The following is a 23,127-nucleotide window of genomic DNA, read 5'->3' as shown; positions in this document are numbered from 1 at the left end:
TGTGCTATCGCTCCAGCTCCAGAATTGCTTCATTTTAAAGAACTAATTTGAAATTAAAATTATCCAGGAATATAACATAAACACATGTATATATATGCATATATATTTACCTTTCTTGAAGTCCTTTAAATATCTGTACTAAGGTATCAGTAATTTCTTCAATAACTTCATGGTAATGGTAATTAAAAGCCATTTCAATGTCCAAACCAACAAATTCAGTCAAATGTCTATGGGTATTAGAGTCTTCAGCTCTAAATACTGTGAAATTAAAAAACAAAATTTTATATTTAATGGAATTAAAATTCTTGGATAAACTGGATTTTAAATGCTAGATCCTATTCATTGTCACTGTCATCCCACTGCTCATCGATTTGCTCGAGCGGGCACCAGTAACGTCTCCATTGTGAGACTTGTTACTGTTTTTGGCATATCGAATATGCCATGGGTAGCTTGCCAGGCTCTGCCGTGAGGGAGAGTTACTCTCGGTAGCCTGCCAGGCTCTCCAAGAGGGACGGAAGAATCGAACCTGGGTCGGCCATATGCAAGGCAAACGCCCTACCTGCTGTGCTATTGCTCCTATTCACTACTATACTCAAATGGTATTATTTTCATTATCATTATAGGGTTGGAAAGAATCGTGGTAAGTCACCTGTTTCAATATTCTCCTGAATGGCAAGATCATTATAAACTTTCATAGTCACATAGTAAAAACTGTAACAAATGTAAATTAATAAATGAGGCACTCAAATACCCTGAGGGAATTCAAGATTCTGAAGTGCCTTTTCAGTAATTAAAAATAGATTCAATACAGTGAGTTCTCAATTGTATTAAAACTCGACTCAAGCTAAATGAAATCTGTACAAATGAAGTAACATTATACATATATTCTCGCCATTACTTCAGTCCTGTTCTTATTATATTCCCTGCACTCCCTCCCACTCTAGTCTGACTAGCTCTGCTCCATTTTTCAAATCAATGCAAGATTAACATTCTTATAACACATTCTTGGCTCTGAAACTTGCAATGGTTCCCTAATGACTACTATAATCATAGAATGACAAAAAAGTTCAAAAACTTTAATGCTTTCATAATTTACTCCTACCTTATATTTCCCATTTATTTCCCCAATGCTTCTTAGTATTACAGCTCTCCCGAAGTCCATGATCTTTACTCATCTTTTCATCAGAATGCATCTCTACTTGTCTACATCTCCTACTTGTAAAGTTCATTCCAGTTAGAGTTTTCTTTATGGTAACTAGCAAACCCCATCTTCCTTCTCTCGCATACTCTCTATACAACACTATACAACATAATTAACACCAATCTACTGATTATACAGCAATCTGATTATTTGTTTTGAAAATCTAAATCGTGTTCTGATAACTGTGACTGCTATATGCATGCATGTCTTATTCTATCAGAAGAAAAGTGACAATATTTATTTCCTTGTCACGCAAAGCAAAGTCTAAAGTTACACCGGCCAGTAGATGAAAGTCTATGAGAACGGCAATCATCCAAACCTATTGCTCAGAATTTGCCATTTTATTTTTAAATTTTTTTTTTTTTTTTTTTTACTTTCTGGGTCACACTCAAATTCTCAGGTTACTCCTGGCTCTGCACTCAGGAATTATTCCTGGCAGGGCTCCAGGGACCATATGGGATGCTGGGGATTAAACCTGGGCTGGCAGTCAGCAAGGCAAATGTCTGAAGTGCTGTACTATTGCTTTGAACCCAGAATTTGCATTTTTAAAAGATCATCAGATGATTTCTGTGCAATTTTTTGATCTTCCAGGTTCAACGGAACTCCCAACCCCCGTTTCCAGCAACTTAGCAGTCACCCCCACAGGCCACCTCTTGGTCTGGTGCCATGTAATCTCATCAATGGCCATAATCCAGAGACCTCTCACAGAACGATACGCCATAGCCATGCCTCCAGACCCTGTTTCATTTGGAGCAACCTGAAGGGGGGAATGGGTGAAGCCCCCTCTCCCGCCGCTCCAAAGGAGGCAGCCTGGGCAGCCAAAAACTTCCAGAACTCAACCTCTGTCATGCTCACGGCTGCTCTTCACATGCTTGGGTCGAGCCTCACCCATGAGCAGATCTATTCTTGGACATCTTATACTTTATACCACTAATATTTCAAGAGTTGTACACTACATTTTATGGGGTTTAAAGTAGAAGGCAGCCAATCTTAAGGGAAAACTAGACTTTTACAGATACATAAATATATATATATATTTTTGCAGATACATATATATGCGTTATCTTTTACAGACACATCTATATGTATGTGTACACAAGGCTCAACTTTTAACATGTCAGTAATAGAGGGCTTAATGGCTCCTGGGTGAAATACAAGAATCTTCATACACTTTCCTCTAAGAAACATTTTTTGGATCATTTTTAGAGGATTATTCATAGCCTGGCAAGCTACCAAGAGTATCTCGCCCGCACAGCAGAGCCTGGCAAGCTACCTGTGGTGTCTTCAATATGCCAAAACCAGTAACAACAAGTCTCACAATGGAGATGTCACTGGTGCCCACTTGAGCAAACCAATGAGCAATAGCAATGGGATGACAGTGATAGAGTGATATTCATAACAACACAAAATAAATTATTTTGGTTTTGCTTTGGGGGCTTGGGTTGAGTTTCGAGATGGAAATAATCTGAAATATGGTTGTGAGAAGGTGTAATGGTGGTGGGATTGGTGTTTGAATATTAAATGTAATCAAACATTGTAAACACTTGAAAATGCTCAGGACTTATTCCTGGTTCTACACTCGGGGATCACTCCAAGTACTTGGGAGACCATATAGGATGCTAGGGAATGATGCTAAGCTGGCTGGCTGCATGCAAGGCAAGGGCCCTATTTGATGTACCATCATTCCAGCTCTGTGAGTACTTAATTTTAATATTAAGCTACCCAAAATTTGGGCATCAAACTCAGGGCCTCATATATATGAAAAACACACCCTACCAATGAGTTATAGCCCCAGTCTAACTGCGTGCAGGCTGGGGGGAGAGGAGGAACATTTCTTTCAAGATAAAAGGAACGGAATCCAGGACCTCACAGTTGAAGAGATTCTTAGTATACGAGATTAGTATAAAGCCAGGCTGATCTTAATTTATTAACTTCATAAAAGAATTTGCCACATGATTATGTGTATATCTTTTAGACAATATCTTTCTTGGGAGGTTTGGAGGGTGAATACTAGATGCTGGAGATTGAACACAGTGCCTTAAGAGTTTTATCAGTTACATCTTAATACTTTTGAGAAAATACTTAAAAAAAAACTTACCTGGTCCAATGCAGAAAACTTTCTCAAAATCAGCACAAATACACATTTGCTTATACAGTTGTGGGGATTGAGCCAAGTAAGCGTTATTTTTAAAATATGACACAGTAAATACATTGGCGCCTCCTTCACTGGCAGCTGAAATGCAAACATTTATTTAATAATCAGTTTTGAGTAAAAGTCTATCTATGAGATATTCCCAATGGAAAAAATTTTTTAGCATCCTTTTATAAGAATGCTTATGATTCATATATATGTTGAAGGGTATGTTCTAGGAACCAGAGACTATTCACAGGGATACATGCTTGGGGACCCAGGACTGTGGCCAGTGGTGCTGAGGGTGGAGAATGCTGTGCTCAGGATCCAACCTAGATGTGCTCCACACCACTGAATTACATCCCTGACCCCCTAATAGTCCTTCTGTTGGACTCAGAGATTACTCCTGCCTGGACACTCAGAAATTTCTGCTGGTGGTGCATGGGGGACCATAAGGAATGCTGGGGACTGAACCCAGGTCAGCCATGTCCAAGGCAAAAGCTCTACCCACTCCAGAGCCCTAATACTCCTTTTTGGGCATCAATTTAAAATCTTACCAATGGTACTTTGAATTCTTAAAAATTATTTTAAAGATATATTAATACTTTCCCTAATAATTAAAATTATAATCCTCAATTTCTTATTTATAACTAAATGCCATTTATAACATATATTTGCATTATTTCAACAATGCTAAAAAGTGTCAATTAAGGAAAATTTTCTCTTTTTTTTACTTTTTGGGTCATACCCGGCAATGCACAAGGGTCACTCCTGGCTCTGCACTCAGGAATTACTCCTGGCAGCGCTCGGGGGACCATATGGGATGCTGGGGATCGAACCTGGGGTCGGCTATGTGCAAGGCGAATGCCCTACCCACTGTGCTATAGCTCCACTCCCACGGCAAGTTCTTGTATAAGAATGAGAATAAAAGTTTTCTATATGTAGAACTTAAACTCTGCAATATAGTTTATACAACAGAAAACTATGACACCAATTTAGAAAGAAAACTACAGAAAGAAGTAATTCCTAGTATAGCTTATAAAAAATAACTTATCACAGACTCCTGAAATAAGGTAGTATTACTGATGTCAGTGATACATGAATACTGTGAATACATGAATACTGTGAAATAGAGTGCTCTTCAAATTAATTTGTGTGTGTGTGTGTGTGTGTGTGTGTGTGTGTGTGGTACCAGAGATTAAGCCGGAGGTTGAACACATGCTAAGCATGTAATTCTACCACTGAGCTATACATCTATGGCAATGGCCTTCAAATTAAATAGTTTCATGGCCAATAAACCTTAAGGGACTAATGGGATTAGAAGATTTGCTTGTTTGGTTTTGGTTTTGGGGCCATACCCAGTGATGCTCATGGGTTACTCCTGGTTCTGCTCTCAGGAATCCCTCTGGGCAGTGTTTGGGGGAGCATATGGAATGCCATGGATGGTGACCAAATCTGGTTGGTCGCACGGCAAGTGCCCCATCCATGATACTATTGCTTAGGCCCCCAGAAACTACATAATTGAAAAGAGTTAGTCTTTACCAATTAGGAGGAAAGAAGATATTTTTTTTAGAACTGAGAAATAATTTAAAGCATACCTGAAATAATTTTAGGAGTCTGGATTTCCACAAAACCCTTGTTAGCTAAAGTTTCCCGAAAAAGATGGCAGATTCCAGACTGGAGACGAAAGACTGCTTGACTAGTTGATGTCTATAAAGCAATGAATAAAACTTAATGTAATCAATTTGACATATGAACCGAGATGTAGTATTTTCGTTTCTTTCTTTCTCTTTTCCAGTGTATGGGAATATGGAGGCTGGCCCGTGGGAGACATGTCCCAAGAGACACACACTTGGCCAGTACTCTGATCCCAAGTTTATTCTCCGACGGCTTGATGTTTGTGTGAGTAGCGGGGTCTGAATGCAGAACACAGATAGACACTGCTACATGACACAGACAAAAACTATGCACACAACACAGCAGCTGCGGCGACGTATTTCTAAGAGGGCCACCTGCCTGGAATGCTTATATAAAAATGATTTATTATATGAGATATATAGTCTAGCTCCATAACAATCAAAATTAAGAATTTTGTCCTTGGGGCTGGAGCAAAAGAACAGCGGGAGGGCGTCTGCCTTGCACACAGCCAACCAGGTTTGATCTCCCGCATCCCATATGGTCTCCCGAGCACCACCAGGAGCAGTTCCAGAGTGCAGAGTCAGGTGGAGCCACTTCGAATCACCAGGTGTGACCCACAGGAGAAAAGAAAAAAAAAAAGCAAAAAATGTTACCCTAAAAACATTTATAGAAGAACAACAACTTTGCTCTTCACTCCCAACATATCCATCTCTTTGCTAACAGCTAACTCTATTGAATTAAATTAGACAATAATTAGTGTAGACACAAAGCTAATTTAAGGATTTCAAGTTACTTAAGAATTTCTAGTTATTAATGTCTGAAGTAAGTATGTAAAGTTAACTGCCCAAGATGTAAAGTTAACATAGGGAAAAACGTTGGCTTTTGGGGGTTGGAGTGATAGCACACCAGGCAGGCTCTGCATGTGGCAGACCTGGGTTTGATCCCTGGCAGCCCGTATGGTCTGCTGAGCATCAACAAGAGTGATTCCTGAATGCAGAGCCAGGAGTTAAGTCCTAATCACCACTGTCTGACCCCAAAACAAAAACAAAGGGACTATATTACTAAGAGGCAAAAAAAACCCCACCAAAACCCAAAAAACCAAACCAAACCAAAACAAAATAAAAAAAACCCAAAAAACCCCAAATACGGAGAAGATATTAAGGAAAAAAAAAAAAACCCAAAAAAACAACACTGCTTTTACTATCATCATGAAAGAAATGAACTCTAAGTTGCAACCAAACTATAAAGGGTAGCAGATTAAAGTAAATACTATACAAACCATCAGGGTCAATTACCTCTATTAATAATTCTCTGCTCAGATCACATTCAAAGGATTGAGGCCCTAATTAATAAATTCATCTTGTTCTAAAATGTCACGTATTTCCACAATTTCATAGTAATATGCATAGTTATATGTTTACTTGCTGATTAACTTGTCTAAAACAGATGTCACCTGAAAGCAAGCAAGCCTATTTACTGGCTTCATGTTCCTTCTTCATTTTTAAACTAAACTAGGTCATTGTCTTGTGAATTATTACTTTACTGTCCCTGTCTGCAGTTCCTCTTAGGGGAGGGGCTAGACAGAAAGAGAAATTGTTTCTTATTTATGAAAATACTTACACACAGGCTAGAGCCAATTAGCTCTACAAGCCTGAGACAGGTTTAAAGTCTCTGCCCACTTGATTTTGGCTCAAGAATATCACTTAATACATGAGACATACCCTAAGATCAATGACTCTGTTATCTAATCTTGTATCCTGGTTAACAGTAGCTCTTCCTTCCTGGAAAAAAAAAGAAAAGAGATAAAAGAAAAAAATAGATCTTATCAATTATGTAAGAGAACACACACAAAAACCTAGTGTTTATTGGGTGGGGTGAAAATCACTTATTTGAAATTTATTTTTGATAAGTCCCTCTTGGAGAGCCCAGCAATCTACCAAGAGTATTATTCTGCCCACATGGCAGAGCCTGGCAAGCTACCCGTGGCATATTCGATATGCCAAAAACAGTAAAAAGTCTCACAATGGAGACGTTACTGGTGCCCGCTTGAGCAAATCGATGAACAACAGGGGCGACAGTGCTACAACAGTGTAATGCATTTTCTTTTGAACCCCCTGCCCACCCTTTTATCTTGTGCCCATTCCCACAACCCTTTTCTCCTCAGGTTCTATACTGAAGTCCAATAGGTTGTCACAAAAAACACTTTCAGAAGTTATGTATACTCTAAATGCGAATAGATATATAAATATTACGCCCCATATCAGGGACCAATAAAAGAGCAGGATCAGAAAGGTTGGAAAGAAGAAAAATGAGAGTGAACAAATATCAATACTTTGGATCCCTGTTCCACCCTAACAAGCTTTTCTTCATTTTGGGATGATTAACCATCAGCACCTTCACTGAGTGCCATGTTGTGTCTGCTGAGGATGAAAGGAGCAGACAGAAGCTGACACAGCACTGGCTCTCAAGAGAGCGTTTAGGCACCAAGAGATCCCCAAGACACGTAACTACAGAGAGTCAAAAGGTTAAACCTGTATTTCATACAGTATCTTTTCTGGAGCTATACTGTTTTTCTGGGTCTTTCCCCAGCAAATAACTAACTTCAACCAGAGTTTCCACTGTTGTCTCAGTGCCCCCTCACCTCACCTCAATCATGAAATCGTTAACCCCCCCCACATAAGTGTCCTCAAAATTGTCTGTCATAGCAGAGGCTATTTAATATGATGTTTGAAGCCACACGCGCAACTTACTCAGTCTTGTTTGGTCTCCCCATGCATGTAGGATGCATACAAGTTACTGTTAAACTTTATTTTTTGTGTTTTCCTATTAAAAATACATTTTCTTTCTCATTTTCTCCTAAGTGTACTGAAGAACTTTTCACAGCTTACATGATATATATTAACATAACTATGCCGAGGCAGACATAAAATCTAGTTCTTATCTATTTATCCAGACATTATAAAGGCTTATTAGATATGTACAAAATGTCACCTTTCTATTCTACCTTCTGATACTGCAAATCTCAACAAGCCTTTTGAGAAAAACAAAAGCTGGGATAAATTATTCTTAACAGTGTAAAGGGATCCTGAGACCAAAAAGGTTTTTGAGACTTACTGATCTAAGAGTAAATTTAAATAAAAATAAAGTTCAAATCAATTCACGGGTTATACAAAATACTTAATGTTCTGCAAACTAAACACATAAAGGAAGAACAGTATTTTAAGAGCATCACTTTCACCTCTTCTCCTTCCACTTCGGGTCTAACAGCATCGTCCAGCTGTAGTGGCAGGCGGGGTTCAGCCAAACTAATCACATACATCTAAAACGAGATCAAAAACGTCAGGAAGAGCAAAACCTGGTATCTTTTGCTTAAACAACAACAACAACAAAGAACAACAACTCCCCACCCCCCAACTATAGTCAAAAACCATGAGACAACATTTGTTGTTTAACTTAAATGTTTAACATCTTTAACTGAAATGACTCTGAAGTCAAATGAGATGGCATTTTTTTTTTTTTTTTTTTTTTTTTTTTTGCTTTTTGGGTCACACCTGGTGATGCACAGGGGTTACTCCTGGCTTTGCACTCAGGAATTACCCCTGGCCGTGCTCAGGGGACCATATGGGATGCTGGGATTTGAACCCGGGTCGGCCGCGTGCAAGGCAAATGCCCTACCCGCTGTGCTATCTCTCCAGCCCCCGAGATGGCATATTTTTTTAATCTACAAAATGGGGTCATATTTCAGCCTAACTCCTTGGGTTGATGGGTTGGTATACTCCAAGGTACATTGCAAAGTGATAAATGACTAATATCAAGCGTCTAGCCTTAAGGCCTTACTGTCTCATAAATGTTAGGCAAATCACTTAATTTCAGAGCATCAAAATTCTACTCTGTAAAAAAAAAATTAAATGGAGTAATGTATAGAAAACAGTCTGCTTATCTGAAGGGGCCATTGCTAGTTCAAGCATTTGATTATTTCTACCACTAGGACCAAAGTCAGCTCGATTCTGTTGTTTGTCTTCTTTTCTTCCTTACCCAAATAACCCTTTACTGCTTTCTTTCATCAAACATGTTCTAGTTGGTAGTCAGATGATGTTCCCTTATTTATTCACAGTAATTACATGCTTTAGCAATAAAGCAGTTGGATGATAAAGAATGAGTTAGGTTTACTTTGGCTACCCTTAAAACATATTATCTTATTAGTCATTCTGTATGACACTTGGAACATCTGACAAAGCAATGAGAGGGAAATGGACCTGATTTAACTAATCCAGGAAAGGAAATCAGATTCTTCAAGTTGATAAATCACATTTAGCGTTCAGTTCAGAAAGTTATTTTTTTCTTCTTCTTTTTTTTCCTTTTTGGGTCACACCCGGCGATGCTCAGGGGTTACTCCTGGCTTTGCACTCAGGAACCACTCATGGCGGTGCTCAGGGGACCATATGGGATGCTGGGAATCAAACCCGGGTCAACTGATCACGTGCAAGGCAAATGCCCCACCCACTGTGATATCGCTCCAGCCCCAGTTCAGAAATAGTTAACGAAAATGTAAAGGATACACCAGTGTAGGATAACATTGGGTTTGTCCTTTCAGCATTGCCGCAGGGAACTTAGTTTACCTTAAAGCAATGTCCTTTCTGTATGGACACAGGAACACAGTTAATATTGTGCTTTGTAACTTCGGAGTTGATTAACTCCAATAATATTTATTCCTGGGCATCTGCTTTCTTGACTCAGTTGCCCTTAGTTCCTAGCACCCCAAAAGCAGGGTCCCGATAAGGGACTGAATGGACCCAGGGCAAGCTGTGAGCTACCCTGGCATCAAAATGGGCCAGGCCAAAGTGCCACAATACTCAACTATAAGTTGAGAACATTGTCATAGACAAATGCTGTCATGATCCAAAAGTAACAACGAGACTAAGACCCTGCTGAGGTTAGGAAGACTAACCTGACCTGAGGACTGTGGTCTGGAATTATATACAGTAAATGTCCTCAGGAAGAACCAAACTTAAGTCTGATATATCTCTTACTGTGCTCATACAGAATGACATTGGTAGAAACATTAGAAGTAGATTTACTTACAGGTATTTAAGTGGATTACTGGCTGAGGAAAGAAAGCAACACAGGCTGGATGGGATCCCACCCTTAAATGGATCTCTTAGTAATCTGGAGTAATTTCCTTAGATGAAAGTTTGTTAATTTACTGGAGGAGTGGTCTTACCCCTCTTTGTTGATTTGTTAATGTTCAACCCACCTTTGTGTCACCACCCTATGTGATTGCTATGTAAACTATGACTGTAAGAGTGGAGGGGATCATAGTCAGAAGTAGGGGTCATAGAAGTAGGGGTGGGGGGGCTGGAGGAGGGAAAGAGAGAGATAGAGGAGAGAGGAGAGAGGAGAGAGGAGAGAGGAGAGAGGAGAGAGGAGAGAGGAGAGAGAGAGAGAGAGGGGGGGGGGGAGGGAAAGAGAGAGAGAGAGACCCCGAGCCCTCGAACACACATCAACACATATCACCCCTTCTGCGTGCACGCTTGTATTTTTTACACCCCAGTCGTCCTATCAGTAAAACAGTTATTTGTCACTAGCCCTCTACCCAAATTGTAACACTTTTCCTTTCTTGATCTCCAATACAAAGCTGGGGAACTGGAGAGATACCTTTTCTAGTTTGCATTTTTGGTTTTTGCGCCTCATCTGGCAATGTTCAGGGCTGAATCCTAGCTCTGCATTTAGGGATCACTCCTGGCAGTGCTCAGGGGGCTCCAACCAGGTCAGCCACCACATCAAGGTTAAGTGCCTCCCTTTTCTATTTTCTAGCTATTTTGTAAGCAGTAGAAATTCATCACCTCCTTCAGTAGGTTGTGAGAACGTCTATCCCCAAAACGTCACATTCCTTGGCATAAATATACAACTGAGAAACTGGTTAACGAATAAATAAGTCAATGTTAATAATGATTCTATTTAGTATACAATTTCTTATGCTTTGTGAAATTTTTATATAGTTATTTCCCCCCCTTCCCTTTATCATTTTTGTTATGAATGAATATTGCACACCTGATTGTGGTGCTTGGATATTTCCAGATATTTTTATTAAAGCAAAGTTTGTCTGTAAGCTCTGTCAGCCTTATATTATTCACATTTTTAAGGTTTATATTGTATGTTAGAGAATTAGAATACTTAGTAATACATACAGTACTTGCTCTATTTAATATATTGCTATTTGTGTAAGAATTAAAAAACACATATACTATGCTTAGGTTTGCCTTTTCTATTTTTTTTTTTTTTTTTTTGCTTTTTGGGTCACCCCCGGCGATGCACAGGGGTTACTCCTGGCTTTACACTCAGGAATCACCCTTGGCGGTGCTCAGGAGACCATATGGGATGCTGGGAATCGAACCTACCCGCTGTGCTATCGCTCCAGCCCCAGGTTTGCCTTTTCTAGGCAACAAATTTCCCAGTGCTAGATTTGAAATGAGACTTCTAAGAGAGCAAAGTGACTGGATAAATTAGAAAATCTGGCTTTAAAAAAAAAATCAAGTTCATCAGGTGTGCACTTGATTAATTAATTGATTACATTAAGTACTTTAACACCAATCCCACCACCATTATACCTTCCCACCACCATTATTGCGGATTTCCCCATCACCACTCAAGCCTGCCCGACACAGGGAGATGCTAGATAATTTACTCTCTATTGCTTGTTATGAATATTGTGAGATGCCGCATGGCTGCAAAAGCAGCTGCGCACTCCTGGAATTCTAAAATTTTAATAATTGGGGTCTGGAGACGTCTCTGCAGCAAGCTAATCGGTTCTGAGATTGATATGTGAGTCTCTGGATCAAGGCCGTAAATGCCCTTAAATGGCACCCAGACACAGTTTGTGGGTATGACCCCAAAGGGGAAGGGCAATGGGGAGGGATGGCCAGTCCCCGAGGCCATGTGGCCTGAAGTCTTCAGTCCCTGGTCCCAGACACCTGGGTTTTTCTTCTGGAAGTCTGTGGCCGCCGGGGGGTGGGGGTAGGGGGTGGGGGGTGTCATTTGGAGTAGGCAGAGAGAGAACACCTGTTCCATGTGAGGCGCCCCAGTGAAATCACCTTGGCACAGGCTTGGCTTCTTTTCAAGACTGACCTCTGACTTCTTCTTCTTTTTTTTTTTTTTTAAATGATTCATGGTTTTACTTAAAAAAAAAAATAGTATTAATACCATGTTTGAATTAAATTGAGAAATGAGTCAGAAATATGTGGCTCCTTTGGTTTCTTTTCTTCTTTTCAGAGTGCTCATGAACAATGCCCTCACCTGTTTACCTGATAAACCTCTTTGTCAACATATGCCAAAGCTACATTGGCTGTAAGTTGCTATATCATCTTTTGAAAAGGCAGCTAACATTTTTCGTTGGGTCTAGTTATTTTGGATACTAGGCTTTATTTAATGATAGTCTGTTAATATGTCACTTTATTTATTTATTTATTCATTCATTTATTCATTCATCCACCCCCCTCACCAGCGCATATATTCCACCACCAAGAACCATAGTAAACCTCCCCCCAAACCCCTCCTCCCCAGCCCCCCACTCCCGCCTGTGTAGTTGGTAAATTTCACTTTACTTTCTCTTTACTTTGATTACATACAAACAAAAAAAACTCACTATTATTGTTTGGAGTTCCCCCCCAGAGTCGGACCTGCTGGAAAAGAAGCATTTGATAATTTGTTTTCCATTGCTGAGAATGAGGAGATATGTGACCTCTGACTTCTTCTGAAGAGTTCTGTAACTCAGTTCCGGGTAAATTAAATCTTTTTTTTTTTTTAAGAAAGATTTATTTATTTATTTATTTATTTATTGCTTTTTGGGTCACACCCAGCATTACACAGGGTTACACCTGGCTCTGCACCCAGGAATTACTCCTGGCGGTGCTGGGGGACCATATGGGAGTTCCGGGTAAATTAAATCTTTTTTTTTTAAATTTTTTATTTATTTATTTTTTGCTTTTTGGGTCACACCTGGCGATGCACAGGGGTTACTCCTGGCTCTGCACTCAGGAATTACCCCTGGCCGTGTTCAGGGGACCATATGGGATGCTGGGATTTGAACCCGGGTCGGCTGCGTGCAAGGCAAACTCCCTACCCGCTGTGCTATCTCTCCAGCCCCAAATCTTTTTTTTTTTTTAAAGAAAGATCTTCTCTCTCTCTCTCTCTCTCCTCTCTCTCTCCTCTCTCTCTCTCTCTCTCTCTCTCTCTCTCTCTCTCTCTCTCTCTCTCGCTCTCTCTCTCTCTCTCTCTCTCTCTCTCTCTCTCTCTCTCTCTCTCTCCCAGCATTACATGGGGGACCATAACTCTTAACCCTCAAATCAGTGTATCTGCCCGAGTTGACCTTTCTGCATCTGTCATTCTGCCTGACTGCTCTGACCTGTGCTCACACATGCTCATGGGGTGCGGTGGGGACAGACTGTCAAAAAGGAATTTAAGGACATTGATTATAGACACAAACCAGGCCTTTATCTGAGAAATGTAAATTGGAAACTGCAGGATGATTTTTTTCCCTTATTACCTTTCAGCAGAGACCTTAGGACCGCATACTTGCAAAGCCTGTACTCCACCACTCAGCTGCATCCTGGTCTACTAAGTCGATAACTAAATGTTTTAGATTTTTAGGATACTATTGTAATGATCATGTCTAGTTTATATTCTGAAAAGAAAGCTTTGTGGGATAAATCTGTAAAAACAAGTTTTTTTTCTTTGTGGTACTGAGGACTGAAGTTAGGATTTCACACATGCAAAGGCAAGTGCTCTACACAGTAACATGTGTGACCAAAAAGTAGTTAATAATGAAATGTAAGAAAAATCTTGTATTATCTTTGTGACTTCTCTATACTATATCAGAAATTTAAAAATTAGAGGGAAAATAATGATCAAGAGTTAATACAATTAAGAAGAATGCTCATGGCATGACATGTTCATAATAGTGGACAGTTCTTCGGGTGTACTTTTCTCAAGTTAGACCATGGTAGACTGGGGAAACTGGTTGTGTGTAGGGGGAAGTTACAATAATTCCTTCCACTGAGGGGAAAAAATTCTTTCTCCATCTCTCAACTGAATTTTGCCATGTAACATACATTGACCAATAGAATATTTAGCAAATATTGACACTATTATAATGATCATGTCTAGCTTGATCTTCTACTCTGAAAAGAAAGCTGAGAAGAAAGCAACCTTCCCCGATGGGCTCCCACTTTAACTGCCAATGCCCAGGACGGTGAGCAAATAATTATTTGTTTAAAATTATGAAGTATCAGGATGGATTGTTTTATAAGAAAAATGAACTGAATTAGCAATAGATTTCAACATTTTATATCGACTCTAATAATTAAAAACAATTAGTGACAAATATTTGTAAGAAGTACTGAGATCTATTTCTGTACACCTACTATTTTGAAAAATGTTACCTTCTGAACATGTAACTCTACATCCTGCTGTGTACAGCTTCCAATTTTCTGATTCACTTTTCTTACAACACCTTCTACATCTACGATGCTCTCTTTGTTGATGCTGTCAAAAGAGAAAATTTCCAACTTTAATCATCTCATCAAAGGTATCAGAAATCATTTGGTGTTTCAACAGTAAAGCTGAATATATTAAATTCCTCTTTAATACAGAAAGCCACTTGAGATAAGCAGTCTGTTTAACCTACTTGCAATAAGCTACTATGAAGCACACCTTGTGAGATTCCTTCAAGAGATGCTTTTCTAGATGCCATAACTTGGATACCACTTATAAAATATCCTGGACATAAAAGGCAATGTGACCAGCAGCGAACTGTGAGAATAGAAATAATATCTTTCAATTATTAAAGAATATTTTCCTCCCTTATAGTGGAAACTTACTAAGATCAGCATTTCCTATAATAAGAAACACTGGCTTTAATAAATGCAATCACTGATACGGAATGGAACTGAATAATAGAAGAAGGTCAAATGAAAAGATTTCAAGGTAGTAAAAGGACATTAGGGTGCTGCAATTATATCTTCACTGCCTACAGTTTCTAAGCAAACATCACTGGATTTATGTCAGACAGCTTACAGGATTGTGTACGCCTATTTAAGAAAGTCTACTTGAAGCTTAACGTACTATAAGAATGAAACAATTGCACCTTGTGGGTAGTTCTATAAAAAACCCGAATTCTGAATTCAAGATATTCAAATTCTGAAATAAAAGATAATTTTGCTATAGCTTAGTAAACACATGTGTTGGCTATTTGTTAATCTCCAGATATACAAACAACGGAGAAAAGATATAATCCAAAGCATCAGTCCCTCTACCTAATGTAATAGTTTCAGTGGTTTTTTATCTATTTTGGGGGGATAGGGGGCTAGTCTTGGCTCATATCTCAAGTTACATGTGGTCCTGGGGATCTAACTCAGGGTCCCAGAACACAACACATGCACTCCAGTCCTTTGAGCTCTCTAGAGAACCATCATCCCCCACCATGTATCAGTTTTACTTCTGTGTACAAGAGACATTTTCTGAAAGAATATGATACAATATATTCATAGAAAGGGACTTAACTTTCAAGTTCTTCAAGTGCTTTCATGGCATCTCATTAAGTCATTAAGACTTACCACACTCCCCTCCCCCTTCTAATTAGAGCTTTACTCTTACATTCCTATTAGGTTCTAGTATCCTCTTAATTCTCTCACCCTTTGCTTTAAACTCCCTATTAGAAAGCGTTCCATTTCAATCAGTCCTCTTCAAGGCAATTCTAAACACATTCACTATTATCCCTGAACATACAAGTTAGTATCCTTCAAGAAAAAAGCTGTAATTTTGTTAGATACTGCCTAAGGCTAGTTAAAGTTTCTTAAATCCAAGTTCTTCCTCAAAAAGTATCAATGTTCTCTAGTTCCATCCAAGCTGCAGCAAACTGCAAGATTCATTTATTTTTTTTGGCTTGTTTTGGGGGCAATACCTGACAGTGCTAAGGGCCTACTTCTGGATCTGTGCTCAGGGGTCACTTTTGGAGGCCGTGGGACCATATGGGGTGCAGGAACAGAATCTGGGTCTTCTGTGTGCAAGGAAAGGGTATTACCTAGTATATGATCTCTCCAGCCCTAGATTTCATCTATTCTTATAGCACATAGTACTCCATTGTGTATATCGAAACAGTTTCTATTCATCTGTCACTGTACTTTTAGTTTGTCTCTGTATCTGCACTACTGCAGCAATTCAATGATCATGGATGTGTGATTACCCTCTCAAATTAATGTTTTTGTGTTGGGGGAGATGTCAAGAAGTGGAATTACTAAGTCATATATGGAAGTTCGCCATCCTTACTCTCTGAGAAATCTTTGTACAATTTCCCATAGAGGTTGACATTCCCACCAACAGAGAATAAAGGTTTTCTTTTTTCACACCATCCCCGTCAACAATGGTTATTTTCAGTCTTTCTGACTGGTGTGAGATGATTATTTCACCATTGTTCTGATTTGCATTTCCCTCATATGTTATGAAGAATGCGGTTTCATATGGCTCTGAGCCATCAATGTCTTCTCTCAAAGGGTGTTCATCTCTTCTCCTTATTTTCTAGACAGGGTTACTGGTTTCTTTGCTGTTCAGTTTTGTTTTGTAAGTATTTTACATATACTGGGTATTGCCCTTTATTTGATATATGGCATATGAATATTTTCTCCTATTCAACAGTGTTTACTTAATTTTGGCCTTGACTTCCTTAACCATGCTAATCACTGGATGGAACTGGTATCACATTAAGTAATACCAGCAATATTACTGGTATCAGGCTAGAAAGGAGGATTAGGTTAGAAAAAAACAAGACAAAGAGCAGATGATCTCACTCATCAGTGATAAATGGAGAAACAAAAGAAAGGAACAGATCACTAATGATGAATGACAACAAACCTTTGGCCTTGTGTTCCAAACTGAGATTTCCAAGCAGTGACAGAGGAACAGAATGGTTAAAGTAGACTAGGCGGAAGTTAAGTTCTAAGTAAGGGTAATGGGTACTGATGGTATGGCAACAGTACACCAAAACCGTTGAGCATCATTATTGTAAACATGTTAACCAAACTACAATACTATTTAAAAAACCCTCTCCCCAAAATGTACCAGGTTTTTGTTTTTGGGTCACAGCTGATGTTTCCTGGACATTACTCCAAGCAGCACGCACAGAGACATGTGGTACTGGGGCCCAAACGAGAGGCAACTGTATACAAGAGAAGCGCCTAAGACTTGTACTATGGCCCTGTCCCTGGATGCCTCTGTTTAAACCTAAGAAACCAAGAGATCAAGGCTAAGGCTCTTGCCTTGCATGTGGCTCTGGATGTGACCATCGTTCCTGGCAATGAATATGCTCCTCTGGGCACTGTCGGGTGTTGTCCAAATACCAACAAAATTTCAGAAGTTAAAACTCAGAACCAACTTAACCTTTACTAAATTTTATTTGGTACAGGACTGGAGTGATAGTGCAGCAGGCAGGGTATTCGCCTTGCACGGGGCCGACCTGAGTTCAATTTCTCCATCTCTCTCAGAGAGCCCAGCAAGCTACGAAGAGTATCTCGCCCGCACGGCAGAGCCTGGCAAGCTACCCGTGGCATACTCAATATGCCAAAAACAGTAACAAGTCTCACAATGGAGATGTTACTAGTGCCCACTCTAGCAAATCGATGAGCAACGGGATGACAGCGACAGTGACAGTGACAGGACTGGAGCGATAGCACAGCGGGTAGGGCCAACCTGGGTTCGATTCCTACATTCTTCTTGGAGAGCCCAGCAAGCTACCGGTGGTGTATTCAATATACCAAAAATAGTAACAAGTCTCACAATGAAGACATTACTGGTCCCTGCTCGAGTAAATCTATGAACAACGGGACGATAGTGCTACAGTGCTACAGGCATACCTGGTTTTATTCACTTTACTGAACTTTGCAAATGAGTTATTAAAAAAAAACAGCTGAGGGTTGGGACAACGGCAACCAAGTCTTTGGAGTCATGCTATTTTTCCAATAGCATGACTTTGTTTCTGCGTCAGATTTTGTTTCTTTTCGTTATTATTTCATGTAATAGTATTCTGTATTCTTTGATGTTACTCTCCTAATTGTTTTTTGGTGCACCATAACTCTTGCCCATGTAAGATGGCAAGCTTAACTGATACAATGTGTGTGTTCAATTCCACTGCAATCCAGTTATCCCTGCCTATGTCTTCTTCAGCTTCCCCATTTTCTGAGACATAAAGGTTAGGGCCACTGAAGGACTTCATGAGAAGAGATAAAATTATTAAAATTCATAGGCATTTGGAAGAGGCTGATTTCAACTCTCACAGATGCACTGAGAGGCTATAAGCTTAATGTATCTCTTACTGTGTCCATACAAAATAACAAATATTAAGAAGTAGAATTAAGATATTAAGTTATTGGACTAAGGAGAGGAGAAACATCCCTAAATGGTATTTTGCCCTTGAGTGGAAGGGCTTTCATATGTTAATTGTGCTACCCTATTGGGGGGAGTTGGTAAGAGACTAGAGAGAGCAGGGCAGCAAGATGGAGCACGGAGAGACTAGCAAGGGGGACAGAGGAAGAAGAACGTAGGGAAGAATGCTGGAGCAGGCGCGTGGAGAGACGAGATGTGGCTGCGGCTGCGAGAGGGAGCGGGGAGAGATGAGTGGAGAGACAGGAGGTGACGGGAATGAGAAGCAGTGTGAGACTAGAATGGGGGGCTTAGTGAGACTGGAACAGGCTCGTGGGGAGAATGGAATAAATGGCAATTGATCATCAACCAGGCTGGAGGCTTCTTTTCCTCCTTCGTCTGCCCATGGCATTGGCCGACCCAAGGAGGAGCGGCCGAGTCCATGAAACTCGGGCGGCAAGAGGGAGAGCTGAGAGCTGCCGGGGGCTTCTCCTAGCCGTCCCAGTGATCACACAACTACCCCTATCAACCAAAAACCACCAACAAAGAAGAAAAATGGTCCACCAGCAAGAAAGATTACAAGACACTAAAGGGTAGCATCTATTTAGTAATAACATATTTTAAAATTAAGATATGCACATATTCTAGACATGTTAACAGGCTCTAGTATGTAAAAATATAATTTTTTTGTTTATGGACCATACCTGGCAGTCATCAGGGCTTATTCCTGGCTCTGTGCTCAGGGATCACTCCTGGTAGAGTTTCAGGGACCATACTGGGTGCTGGAGATTGAACCTAGGTTGACCATGTGCCAGGCAAACACCTTACCCACTGTATTCTTTCTCCAGCCCCATAAAGGTAATTTTTATATGCAGTAAGGAAAAAAAAAAGAAAACCACGAATTTCCTTGTTGTGATTCATATTAAAAACCAAAAATTTGTAATATCACAAATCACAATTTGCAAAATCTGTTTCTCAAGTTTGCCTGCAGTATAATATGCTAAAATATGTGACCATCTAGACTAGAAAACTGCCATTTTTAAACACGTTTTCAAACAAAACAATTTCACAAAAGAACTTCTAAAAACCCAACCCATTACATTAATCTAGAACTTCTGCTATCATGAATTGGTCTATTGAACTGATCTCAAAAGGTACGAACATAAGACATGCAGGGTACTAGAGTTAAATTTTTTGTCCTTCCAATCATAGTAGCCCTACTACAGCTAGCAGCACCACGCTCATAACAGAATAGCTCAATTAGATATTATTAGCCTTGTAATTAGCTCTAATACCTTTGCATCTTTTTCTACTATCCCTTTTATTTGGGGGGCATGAATGGATTCAGAAGAAAAGAGACATCAGAATAAAAAAGTTGTAAGACTAAAACTAGGAAAAGACTTTATATAGGTTTTATGTACCTTAGTAGGTATATTTAGAGTTAATTTGAGAGGAATAGAATAATTTATTAGAAGGAAAAGGATTAAGATTCTGCTTTGAAAACGTCTAATATGAACTTAACTGATACTGTATGTTAAGTTGGCTTAATACTTGATAAAATATGTACTATGGCTTGACTCTTTTATTATAAAGAGGTCAGATTAGGGCTTTAATTTTACACTTTGAAATTAATATGCTATGCATATATATATATATATATTTTTTTTGGGGGGTCACACCGGCAATGCACAGGGGTTACCTCCTGGCTTTGCACTCAGGAGTTACTCCTGGCGGTGCTCAGGGGACCATATGGGATGCTGGGAATCGAACCTGGGTCGGCCACATGCAAGGCAAACGCCCTACCCACTGTGCTATCGCTCCAGCCCCAACTACTATGCTTATATTTTGAAAAAATTTGTCTGACAAGTAACTAAAAGCCTAGTGGGTTTTTAACGTTTTTCTGTGTGCCACAGATTGAATTCAGACTTTACACACGCAAGGTTCATTCTCAAGCACTGAGCTAGATGCCCAGCTAAAAGACTTGGGTTTTTATAGAGGATATGGCAAGGGGGAAAAAAAATTCATGGTGAAAAACAGGATCTCCTGGGAATGGTTTTATTGTAGGAGAAATAGATGAAGTAAGTGAAACATATCTTTTCAAGAGCTAAGTCAGCTATATTTATTATTATCACTACCTCCCAAAATACACTACCAATGCATTATGTTTTATACCTCTTTCATTTTCTAACCATCCTTTTGACTTTTCATATAATTAATCACTCCTCAAATAAGATGAATTAGGATGGTCTTGATATTAAAAATGCTTAGCTAATAGATACAACAGACCTCATGTCATCCATTAAGGACATCAACTGTCAGTCTAATAGCTTACTTCTAACTTAATCTTTATAGAATAAAATTATTTTTAAAAGCACTATCTCCTTAATGTATTTTATAAAAATATCAGTTTTATTTGTGTGTGCAAAACGCAAGTTAGCTATGGTTCAAATCCATCACTTCACACTGCAAAGGCCAGTCCTCTACCACCGAACCACAAAGAACCACTTAGCATAGTAACAGATCAAGAAAAATTATAACAGCATAGCACTGTAGCACTGTCATCGATATGCTCAAGTGGGCACCAGTAACGTCTCCATTGTAAGACTTGTTACTGTTTTCGGTATATCGAATACAGGTATACGATATACAGGTAGCTTGCCAGGCTCTGCTGTGTAGGCAAAATACTCTCAGTAGCTTGCCGAGCTCTCAAAGAGGGATGGAGAAATAGAACCCAGGTTGGCCGCATGCAAGGCAAATGCCCTACCCGCTGCGCTATTGCTCCAGTCTGTAACAGCATAATGTATGAAAAATACTTCTAAACTTTTTCTATTGCCAAGTGTGCCACTCCCCTTGCTCATGCAGCGTGTTCTCTCCCTACCCAATTCCCAACATTTTCCTTGGTGCTGATTGATCTAAACCTTTGTGGCCAGTCTCAATAGAAATTAATTAAAATCTTTGTGTAAAAAATATGAATTCAGGGTAAAATTTTGAATATAAATGGTGAATTTTTGAATTTCAGACACAACCCCCCTAGTCCTCTTTTTGTGGTGCCAGGGACTGAATCCCAGGACCTAATTTTAAAGCACATCTTCATACAAGTTTTTAGTACAAACATGGAACTGGGAAGACCAAGAAGTTTCTCTTCCAACAGACAAGTACCTTATTCCAATAAAAACATGTATTTTTCATACATGCTTTAAAATACGCTCAAGCATATGCTCACCAACTTATCCTCATGAGGCTAGCTAGCTCTCACCTGTAAGTGTATACATCTACTTTAAAATTTTTTATTAATTTACCGTGAGACACAGTAACAAAAATTTCATGTTTGAACTTAGATCATACGGTCATCCAACACCCATCCCTTTACCAGTGCACATTTTCCACCACCAAAATTCCCAGTATTCCCGGCCCCCCACCTCCCCTGCTTGTGTGGCAAACAATTTGCAAGGTCTCCTTTCTCTACTTTAGTTACCTTCGATATTTTGAGACCAGTCCTACCTCCCTTTATATCTGCTGAAAATACAATTGCTAGATAATGTGTTTTGTATTGCTTGTTATGGATATAATGTAATTTCGCACGGCCACAATGGCGGCTGCGTCTTTAGGTATTCTAAGATTTTAATGGTTAGGATCTGAAGAAATTGCTGCTGCAGGTGGCTCGTGTCCGATATTCCTGTGTGTGTGTCTCCGAATCATGGCCACATGGGAACTGGTGCTTCTTGCTGGCTTCTAGAAAATGGCGACCGATGGAGCTCTTAGAGAGCAGGTGGTGGGACGGCACCTGCCCCCGTCTGGAGCGGCACAGCTAGGAGTTATTACTTAACCACAATGACTAATATGAAGAAAAAGAAAATACAAATCTACATAACAATCTGAATAGGCCTTTCCTTGTTAATGGTCAATATACAAAGGCCTTCAGGGCTGCCTAAAAAAAAAAATCCCTATAAGCCTCAATCATAAGTAACATAGACTACTCTATTAATTTTAAACTGCACAAACTAAAACGTAACCCTTAAAAAAAGGGATGATGGTATAGCCTCAATTCAAACATAAGCTATAAGATACTAAAAAGTGAACATCAATGTAAGATGATGATCCAAATACAAAGGTCTGGACAGGTATCTCAAAAATCCTACTTCCAGACAAGATTTCATTTAAAGACCTCAAACCATTTCAAATACATAATTAAGAATCTGTTTTTAAAGATCTCTAGGGAATGAGATGGCCATCTTCCTATGAAACCATTTAGTTGCTTCATATTTATCTGCCTTCAACCATGAGAAAATTGATCTCTCCAACAAATTGATTAAAATAATGTGCTAAACAGTCACGTGGCACTTAAATACAATTAGCAAGTCAACTTTTTGGACTTGTATATTGATTTATTTGATATTCTTAGGGAAGATGCTTGGGAAAAACAACTCTGAATTTTAAACTTCAAATTTGTTCTTGAGGAAAATATTCACAAGCTAAAACTGGCAATAGAATTTTGTTGCCAACATAAATATAAGTACAACAGATTTAATATCTAACGTAAATGCTAAGACAGTTATCTACTTAAGATATTAAAAGTGACCTCATACTTTGCCTTTTAAATGATTAGAAAACCCCAGCTGGAGCGATCTGATTTGATATTTTTAATAGTGAAGTCTTTGCTTTTTTCCACCTGGTATATGGCCAGAGGGAATACAGTCCAGTGTTGGGCCTCATGGAATTAACATATAAATACCATTATTTCTCCCACTTG

At 39.3% G+C, this 23,127-nt stretch overlaps 1 protein-coding gene and 1 non-coding gene across 3 annotated transcripts in view; both read right to left on the bottom strand.

Annotated features, from left to right (window-relative positions):
- Positions 1-23,127, bottom strand: part of DARS1 (aspartyl-tRNA synthetase 1) — a 61,830-nt gene that overhangs the window by 12,530 nt on the left and 26,173 nt on the right. For both annotated transcript variants that reach the window (XM_004616512.3, XM_055122202.1), the window contains exons 5-10: positions 14,408-14,510; positions 8,209-8,289; positions 6,692-6,751; positions 4,931-5,042; positions 3,300-3,434; positions 111-258 (exon numbers count right to left, since the gene is read on the bottom strand). In XM_004616512.3, the coding sequence (XP_004616569.1) occupies positions 111-258; positions 3,300-3,434; positions 4,931-5,042; positions 6,692-6,751; positions 8,209-8,289; positions 14,408-14,510 (639 nt within the window). The remainder of the gene's footprint in view (positions 1-110; positions 259-3,299; positions 3,435-4,930; positions 5,043-6,691; positions 6,752-8,208; positions 8,290-14,407; positions 14,511-23,127) is intronic.
- On the bottom strand, positions 5,128-5,313 carry LOC129400662 (small nucleolar RNA SNORA23). Its single transcript, XR_008627851.1, has one exon. It is a non-coding gene; the product is annotated as a small nucleolar RNA SNORA23 (small nucleolar RNA).

Source organism: Sorex araneus, chromosome X (genome assembly GCF_027595985.1).
Source record: "Sorex araneus isolate mSorAra2 chromosome X, mSorAra2.pri, whole genome shotgun sequence".
NCBI classification, from domain to species: domain Eukaryota; kingdom Metazoa; phylum Chordata; class Mammalia; order Eulipotyphla; family Soricidae; genus Sorex; species Sorex araneus.
Note: the sequence above shows the minus strand (reverse complement) of the source record. Positions and strands in the feature narration are given on the sequence as shown.